Consider the following 9,840-nt stretch of genomic DNA (forward strand, 5'->3'; position numbering starts at 1 on the left):
AGTGTCTAGGCTGCAAGACAGATTCGGACTTCTCCGTTGTTGCTACAATTTGAACTTGAAAACGGTCTTTTTGAATCTTGGACTCTTCATAAAAGTTTTAGGCCTATGTCTTAGCTTTCCATCCATATAGAGTAGATCTAAATCCAAGTTCTATAGCTCCAGTTATGATCCAATAACCGAATAATGTTCCAGTTTGGACAGAATCAACATCTTTTTTCTAATATTAGCTATCTCTTTATCTTCTCAATTTATGTGATAAGCTTGCATTTAAGATGAATATTTACCATAAATTAAAGGTATCTTATATTATTAGATATGTTATTATAAAATATGCTCTAGCTAAGGAGTTATTAATACTTCAAGTGCAAAATAATAATATAAAACTTTGATAAAAATGCACTTTTAAGTACTAATCACATGCTCAGCCATTCTTTCTTCAAATTCAGCCACTAGTAACACTCGTTTAAATCTTTGTACATCTTTGTACTCCCCAAGTGTACTACAAACCTAAACTTATAAGCCTCCTTCAACACCTCATTCTTAATAATCTTATCATCAGATAAATACATTCATCTTCCCATTACTATCATCCCATCTTTTAGGATTTGAAAAGTAGTTTCAACTTCTTTTATCATGTCTCTCACTTTGCCCTCCTCAACATCCATCTTTTAAGCTTTCAATGCTTTATCCTAAAGTATTGATCATACTTTTAATTGCACCAGCAAGGACCCCACCAATCCAACTTCCAAATCAAGATCATGCTCTTACTTTCTCTCTTTGTATTGCTTATGTTTTACTTTTATTAATATCAAGTTTATGCTTTTCATTTTCTTTCCTTGACTTGATTAACTTTTATCTTATTTATGTTTTTATTTTATTTATTTATTTATTTTTCTTTCATTATGTTTAGCTAAGTTTATTATGTCAAGGTGAAAAGGTTACGCTAATGGTGTAAAAATTAGTGTAAACTCAACATAGACCTTAATGTTTGATACTAATATGTTTTGTATTTGTTATCTTGTTCACTTTTAATAATTTACTTGTTAAATGGTTAATCTAGATTTATGTTGTATAACACTTGGTACAACAAATACTTGGCACTTTCATAACCCATACTGTATGGTATAATCGACACCTGAACTATAAAAAGAACTTAATTTGTTGTTAACATAAGTTATAATCATGAATGTCTGATAACATTTACAAGTATTAGTATTATTTGAATAAGATAACTAATATAATCATGTTAACAATTTATAATCTGATTGGAACCTCCTTTGTGTGTGGTTTCCAATTGAATAATAAGAGTTTATACTACATTTGTTTGACATACCAACCTTGATATTTATTGTTATCATTGTTTAACCCTTACGTTAATCTTTCATCTTAAAGTTCTCATCAACTTCTTCTTCTTCTTCTTCTTCTTTATTATTACTACTACTACTACTACTACTACTACTATTACTATTATTATTGTTACTTTTATTATTTTTATTATTGTTATTATATTATTATTATCCATAATTTATACAATTAACCTTCCTGTAGTTCGACCCCGGTCTTGCCAAGTTATTTATTATTTCGACACTCCTGCACTTGAGAGAAGATATCAATCTTTTGGTCATGTCACCTTCTTTGTCGCATATTCAGTTCTTTATATGTCATTAAATATCTCAAGCTTTTATAATCAGTAAAGATTTAAACTTAAGATTCATACAATTAGTGTCTCTATATCGTTAAGGAAAACCCCACAACCACTAACTCTAGGTCATGAACTAGATAATTTACTTTATGAGGCTTTAGTAGCCTTGATGCATAAGCCATTGCCCTTCTATGTTGCATTAAAACATAACCCATCCTTCAAAATCAAAAGATTATTTATCTTTGTCCCACCTTGTTCAACATCCTTCATGTACGTAAGGTAAGTCGAGCACCCTTTTCTTAATAGTTTCCAAACAGTCATAGCTAAAACTACATAATTTGGTAGAACATTTCTTTCTCCCCTAAAAGTTACCCCCTCCCATCTATTCCCTAAAAGGTTATTGCTTTTGCAAAGTAATCCATCTAAGCCTTATGTTGCAAACCAATCCATCTAAGCTTTATGTTCACCTAACCAATCAATTCCTAGAATTAAATCAAAATCATATAACTTTATATTCATTAGATTTAGCTCCATGTCTAGGTCCCCTGTGTTTATCCTAATATCTTTATATATATAACCCAATGAATAGTATAGTATCTCCAAGAGGAGTACTAATTACAAACCCTTTCTCTAACTTAGTTGGTTAAACTTTTAGTTTATTCTCCATCTAAGATCCTTTCACCTTTCTTCTTCCCCTTTAAATCTTTCCAAAATCCTTATTTTTAGTTTATTAAAACCCCTTTTAAACACTAAATGTTTTCTCTCTTAATCTTTTAATACCCTTGTAATCCCGCCAAGTTAACCCCTTGTGTGTGATTTTGTCAAGAATTTTAAAGAAAAAAAAAATCCACCTGCTTCCCCTCTCTAAACCTAGCTAATAGCCATAATAGAGAGAATGAAGACATTTATAATTTTAATTTTTTGTTATTTACATATTAGCCCTATAATCTTTTATATTTTACTTTTATCCTCAATGTTTCTTAATTGATTTTCCTTTAACAATTCAGTATCGTGTCATCAATTGCATTTCATTCAATTTCACTCCTATCTATTTAATTTAATTTAACTTATTTTATTTTCAAATTAAAATTTTATTAGTTCAAGTATTTTTTTAACTAGGGGTTTATAGTTTTGCTTTTTTTTTTTTTCTTTTTGAATATTCATTATGATTTGTTTTTCAAATTTGTTTTTATTGATTTCATCTTTTATTATTGAAATAGTTGAGAACTTGGCTTTATAATTTATTTCTTTTTATTTTATTTTTCTATAAGGGGAGCATAGTTTGCAGGTTTGCTAGGATAATTCAGGTTACTCTAGTTTACAAGTTTGGTGGTCTTTTTTTTCTAATTGAAGTTGACTTTTTTTATCATCTATTTTTTTCTCATATGGTTAAAAAAATATAGTTGAAGAAAAAAATCATGTTATTAAACTTTATGAATTTTATGGACTTATTTACTGGTTTAGTTGGTCAACCTGGTTCGTGGGTCTGACAAGTTTAACTCTTTTATAATTATTTTTTTTAATTCTTAAATATAGGATTAATTAGAAATTTAGTTTCATAATTGATTTTGTTTTGACTTTTATTAAGTTATCACAGTCTCAAAAAAAAATATTTTGGTATTGGGTTAGATGTTTGATTTTACAATCATATATTTTTGTTATCATATAATCAAATAAAAAATATTAAAAAAATATAATCTCAGTGAAGTCCATAACCTGGTTCACAAGTTTGAAGGGCTAATCTTGGTTACCTGATTTATAGGTTTGACGAGTTTATCTACCGATTAGATTATTATTAATTTTTGTCTTTTAATTTTTTTAATTTATTTTTTTAATTTTATCCTTTAATATTGAATTTGTTGATAAATAAATTGCATGATTGATTTTTATTTGCTTTCTATAGAAATAATTATCTCAAATAAGTATCTATTTTTAAGTTAATACTCAATTTTATAAATATTTATTTTTATCACATAATTAAATATAAAAAGTTATATAAAAAAAGTTATTAAATCCCATAAAATCTATAACCAAGATCATGGAGAGACCGAAGTTGATCCAATTTATCATTATTGTTTTAAACCAATTATCAAAGTTGCATTTAAACCCATAAAATTTATCAATTTTAATCAAGCTATTTCATTTTAATCAAGCTATTTCTCATATAATTTAATTAAAAAATAAAGACAAATAAAAAAATTAAGTCAAGAAATTAATCAAGTTGAATATTACTATTAAAAAAATAATGCATAACAAAACTCAAGTAATAAACCATTACCCTTCAGTGCAAAGTTCCAAACGGTGCATCAGTAATCTTCGGTTTTCTTTTCTTTTATCAAAAATAAAATCTTCATTCCATCCATAACAAATAGTTTTTTTTTTTTTTGTTCTACCTGCTCTTCAAAATGTTTTTAAGATTATTTTTTACTTCAAAAAAATATTAAATATATTTTATATTGAAAAAACATATTACCAAAAACGCACAAGTGATCTCTGCGGTGCAAAATGACTCGGGCTGGGGTACTACATCTTTGTATGAAGTTTCTGCATCCACATCGTTTGGTATAAAATACATTCTATTTGATCACAATAAGAACAGCTCATCTAACAAACTACAGAAAAAAAAAGAATCAAAATCAAAATTTGAACCAACTCCTCATTTTTTAAACCCAAAAGATTAAATTTTAAAATAGAATTGAACTTGTAGAGTTTCATAGGCCTAAAATTATCCGTATCTGATCCGGAGGGTGCCTTGCCAGTGATTGGGGCTCTGCATAGCCATTCTTGGGATCCATTATTGCCGTGTAAATAAGCGCATAAGCTTCAGCAAGAGACCGAGCCACCTGTATCCCAGCTTCAGAGCGCAACTTTGGAACCTGCATCTGCTCAAATTCAGGAAGGGAACTCTCATTTCCTATAATAAGCCCAAAGAATGCCCTCAAACATTCTGAAAGAGACACTGGAGAGGTGTCTTCAATTTCCACCAGAGGGGTGCCAGCTGCTGTACCGCCCTCCTCGTTAAGTGACTTCTGGAAGTAGTGCATCTTTTGCGACAAGCCACATCTACTTAAAATGGCCTCGGCTTCCTTTTCTACAAGTGAATGCATGTGATTGTCAATCATTGCTCCCAGTTTCTTTACATAGCCAGCTGCAACCTCATGCCTGGATAGCGGTTGTTGGATGGCACATAAACAATTGATGAGGAATATTTTGGAAGGAGTTTCACTATTCTGCAAGGACTCATGAATCCATGATATTAGTTAATATTATAAATTAGGATGCAAAAGCCATTTAGAAGATTGCACAAATCTGCATATGTTTCGTCACTTAAAATGTTAGACAAACTACACCGGATGCAAGTTGAGCACAAGCATCACCCTTTTGAGCTCTTTTTTGGCATCTTAAGATGTTCTTCATTAAAAAAGAAGAAGAAGAAGAAGAAGAAGGGGTGTATACATGCATTCAAACATGAGCACGATTGTAATTGCCTAGTTCTGTGTAACCACCACAACAGCTACCCTGAGATATGGTATTGAATGCTCAGAATTTAAAATGCAGGGACAATAGAGACAGTGAGGCATATGGTCATTAAGACAATGGATACATATAAATCTTAATAGAGAGAAAAGGATCGTGTTCAATCCTGACATGTTATGACTGAATACTAAGCTGGAAATGATTCAGTTTCCGTTCCTGGGGTTCCTTCCTTCACTGACTCAACAAAAGTATGTCATTACCTGGAAATTTCATCATAAAGATTATTCAAAGGTAGCTAATTTTAATGGTCCTAGATGCCACCAGTATACAAAATCAGGGGACTATTTGATATATCAAGCCTTCAACCATATAATGGCTCGAAATGCTCATAAAGCATACCACAAACCCACCAAGAAGTGTGAGAAGAGAGAAGTGAAACTCTAGGACTGAAAAAGGAAGACAACAATAAATGCATTGAGATAACAGGCAAAACCTTGGACAATGTTGCAGGGCTGTTATTTGACAAGAGAGCATCGACCGATGATTTACTAATTTGGCCCGATTCAGAACTTGTTCTTCTTCTCGATGCATGGCTAGCACCCTTGGACTTGTGTGCCTCTGCAGCTTGCTCACACATCTGTGATTATTGAAAGCAATTAGATGGAAATCAAAAATAACATGTTGCCTAAAAAAACTCAATGGAATCTAAGTTCTTAACAGAGAAAAACTAGTACTAAAATAGACGCAATACTAGCATGTTTGAAAAGTAGTGCTGAAAGCAATTCACAACAAGCTCAGAACATAAACTCATCAGAAGTTAAAATGTAAGACCAATTGCCATTTTCTGTTTCAAATGCAATCACAGATATTTGTCCGGCGCAACTTTAAATCACATGGTTAGAGCCTAAGCACCTTTGGAAGCAGATAAACTTCCAAACTTTACACAGTGATTGTTATAGGTCACTTATGCACAACACAGTTTTAACATTTTCAGCACATCCACCAAGTTTAATGCAGTCCATGCACTTATTTTATCTCATGTTGAAATTATGTAATCAGGAGCATGTTCGCCATGAATAATGCTATTCTACCACTAACATCAAAGACAAGCACACCTGAATGATAGGGTCGAGTAAAGCAGAGATCACTGGATCAAAATCAGGCTTCTTCCCTGTAACAGTAACCATCATGCTGTTGTGGGTTTCAATTATTTCAAGCAGAACCAAGACTCCTTCCCTCACTGCTTTTGGTGGGGAAAGATCAACAGCAACAAGGGGAGGATATCGTAAAAGCTTCTCTCCCCGACTTTTCAGAATGTCGAAAAATGTTTTCTGAGCAGCATCCCTCAGTGCCCAAAGTGTATTGCACAGAACTGTATCTCTCCCAAGTAAATCAGAGATCTGAAGATCAGCAGAGACTACAGTTATTGTCATCAAGAAGGAGAAACAAAAAAGTGGGCGTGGAAAACAAAGATGAGTTAAACTCACAGTGTAGCTGTAAAATTCCAGTGTGTTACTGAGTTTACATGCAATTATTAGACTAGGTTGTGACTGCAAAACTTGTTCAACTCTAACTTTAAATGGCCGGCAAACTCCTTCGAGAATTCTATCCAGAACAAATGTTAGGTCAGATTCTGTCTTTCCAGTGCCATTCTCCAAACTCTTGGAGAATTGGTTTACGGTTGATACAGTATCTACCAATGCATCAGGGTCAAGTAGGACAAGAACAAGTTCTCGTTCAGATGCCAAGGCCTGCAAGTGGAGCAAATTGACATAAAATTATTAAAGAATGAAACTGAGATTAATATGTGCATGGAACTCGGCCAAGCAGAAAATTAAAAGTACAACACAATCAGAGATGACTCCAAGTCGAACCTGATGTAACCATCCTAGCATGTCACCTACATATCTTAACGGATCATGAGCATGAACCTCAATAGGTCTTGGCATTCCACCAGGTCCTCCACGTGTAAGAGCGCTTATAAATCTTCTAAACAATGCATTATGCCTCATATTTGCTACCTGTATAAATAATTATGAAAAATAAGAGAGGGAAAAAAACAGCATTTGACCATTAAGCTATTCGTCATTAAGCTTTGCCACATGAGAACTACCTCTTCTGCACAGTACTTAAAAAGAGCAGGCCTTTCCTTGAGCCAACGGACAGCTGTTTTCAAAAGCTCATCAACTTCAGGATTATCACTGTCACCCAATTTCCTACACTCTGCCTGAACCCACCTACATAATTATACATATGCATAAAGGAACGATATCTTTCAAATTAAACCATACAAGACAGGCGAAAAATTTAGAAGAAACGAGAAACAAAGAAACGGAAAGCAAGAATTCATTCCTCATAGAAAAATGAAACGAGTGATTCTAAAAAAAAGTGTTTGCCTGCAAAGGCGCTCATAAGCTCCTTCTTGGTAGACAGCCATCATATCCATGAGCTCCAAACCAGCACGCTGATGGTGGGTACGCAGCAGAACCTTGCAGTTGGCGTGGATTTGTTGAACATGAGAAAGAGCCTTGAAGAAGTTGTCATCGAGATCCTCATCCCTAAGAGCATTGATCTCTTGATTTGAGAGCTGGTAATCGCGAAGGAAACAGGATACAATGTCTTGTCTCTGAGTGGTGATTTCTAGTTCCTCTTTGAGCCTCTCGGTGGTGCTGATAATATCACCCGTACTTGCACTACAACTACTCAAAGCCTTGGCAATACTGAAATGAAAGGATGTTTTTATTTATTTAATTATTTAATTTTAACATGGAAAACTGAATTGGAGTAAAAATCAGGAAAAGAAAGGATAGAAAGTTACTTATCGCAGCATTCGGCCAGAGCGTTAACCTCCTCCTCGACACGATCCAAAGCCTAGTAATAATAGATCAATTCAACTCAGTTCAAATTACAGAGAAATAGATGTATAGGAGGATTCCGAGTTTTATTGTATAGTTTACTTGCTGGGCGGTGTGGGAGGCTTGAAGAAACTCGTGATTGAGGTGGAGAGAGCGGTCCTCGATGGTGGATCTGAGGTGGCGACGTGACTGAGGTGTGTTTTCGTTGTAGAAAGCGGAAAGAGTATTGAGCGAAGCCACCAGATCCGGACTGTCCGTCCGACATTCCAGCACCTTCTTCAGCTTCCGAGAAAGTCCCGGAGCCAATCCCACCGGCGCTCCCATTTCCCGTTTCCGTTTCTTGATTCTGTTTTATCTGGTGATGGAGGAATTTTGGTGCTGCTGCTTCATTTCTCAGTTTCCTTATAAATCTATAATAATTAGATGTGGATATGGGCTTTCCCAAATCCACTAAACTCTCAAATTTTAGACCCGTCCAAGCCCACCTCTGCCTAAAAGGGCCCTTTCCCACCCCCTTTTTTATCCAACCATTTCGGCCCAGCTAATTCCCTAGATATATTTTAAGCGACCCCCTGGCCACGTGTATCAAACAAAACAAAAACTGCATTTGAATAAAACTTTTATGGGGAAACTTTATATATATATGTGCATATTTTTTATCCTATATTATTGTTTATTTAACAAAAATCTGAAAAAAAAAATTATTTCAGTTTCGTGTCCATATTTATACACTAAAATGACATCAATTTAAGAAAATATAATAAAGATATTGATGACAGTTAACAAATAAATTTGATTAAGAATTGTAGGACTTGATTGATAAAAATTATAGATATAGGATTTGTAAATAAATTGGTGTTTCTCCAAAATCATTGTCCACTCCGAAGAATAACTGCTTGGGCCTAATAGGAACCCAACTCGAAATGCAGATAATCTGCACATTTTAAACAAATCTACATTAATTAGGCGCCCATCACCAAGTTAATTATTAATTAATGTAGCTTCCACGTGTACACAAAAATATTTAAAGGTCACCCCTTCCTTTGTTTGCAGGAAATTCCTTGCAAAATGAAATCAAGTGCATTAGAAATCATATTAGGCACTGTTACTAAATCAGGTTAGGACATCGACTGGTTTAAGTTAATGGGCTATCTGTCACTAGTTTATTGGTCGGTCCACTATAGTATAAATATATTTTATAACATATGAAGCATGAATAGAAACTTGAGAGCTGGTAAGTGCATTATTTTTTAACTTGAAAGTATAAATTAGTTATAAAAAATATTAAATTGATATTTTTCAATGTTTTTTAGTTAAAACATTTAAAAAATAAAAGTTATGCAATGTTGAGTGAGCGAGTTTGGTAATACGGTGTAAGGTATTTTTATAAAAATATTTTTTAATTAAAAATATATTTTCATAATTTATTTTATATTCATACATCATAATTATATTTAAAAAAATCTAAAAATCATCAAGTTTAATGTTTTTTTAGATGAAAAGCACTTTAAAAACATTTTAAAAAACAATTTGATATTTGATATAGTACATAAAAAATTATAAAAAAACTAAACAAGTTTTTTATTACATCAAATATTTTTATAACATCTAATATATGTATTTATATTATTATCAATAAAAACTATCATCATTATAATTATAATTATAATTGTAATTGTAATTACTTTACATTCACCATTACAATTAGCTTTGAAACCAAATACATACTAATTGCTGGTTTAGGAATGCTATAATTTAAAATGTTTTTTTAAGATATATTAAAATAATGCTATAATTTAAAATGTTTTAAAATAATATTTTTATTTTATTTTTTATATTAACACATGAAAATAATTGAAAAATTAA

General features: G+C 32.3%; 1 protein-coding gene across 1 annotated transcript; it reads right to left on the reverse strand.

Annotated features, from left to right (window-relative positions):
* Positions 1-4,134: 4,134 nt before the first annotated feature.
* On the reverse strand, positions 4,135-8,370 carry LOC105115932 (conserved oligomeric Golgi complex subunit 6-like). The gene is made up of 9 exons (XM_011013018.1): positions 8,077-8,370; positions 7,938-7,990; positions 7,516-7,839; positions 7,233-7,356; positions 6,994-7,140; positions 6,607-6,870; positions 6,235-6,519; positions 5,613-5,756; positions 4,135-4,872 (listed from the first exon to the last, which is right to left on the reverse strand). Exons 1-9 carry the CDS (start codon positions 8,296-8,298, stop codon positions 4,354-4,356), a joined length of 2,082 nt encoding a protein of 693 aa, XP_011011320.1. The 5' UTR covers positions 8,299-8,370; the 3' UTR covers positions 4,135-4,353.
* Between the last annotated feature and the right edge of the window lie 1,470 nt (positions 8,371-9,840).

The sequence above is a fragment of the Populus euphratica genome, unplaced genomic scaffold, assembly GCF_000495115.2.
Source record: "Populus euphratica unplaced genomic scaffold, PopEup_1.0 scaffold805.1, whole genome shotgun sequence".
Taxonomy (NCBI): Eukaryota; Viridiplantae; Streptophyta; class Magnoliopsida; order Malpighiales; family Salicaceae; genus Populus; species Populus euphratica.

Bases quoted from the DNA above. Each gene is read 5' to 3' on its own strand.
- LOC105115932 (XM_011013018.1), bottom strand. From the start codon at position 8,298: ATGGGAGCGCCGGTGGGATTGGCTCCGGGACTTTCTCGGAAGCTGAAG. The intron at 5,757-6,234 runs GTGTGCTTGTCT...CAATAATCACAG, and splicing joins TACTCGACCCTATCATTCAG to ATGTGTGAGCAAGCTGCAGA. The intron at 4,873-5,612 runs GTTTTGCCTGTT...GAGTCCTTGCAG, and splicing joins GCCCTGCAACATTGTCCAAG to AATAGTGAAACTCCTTCCAA.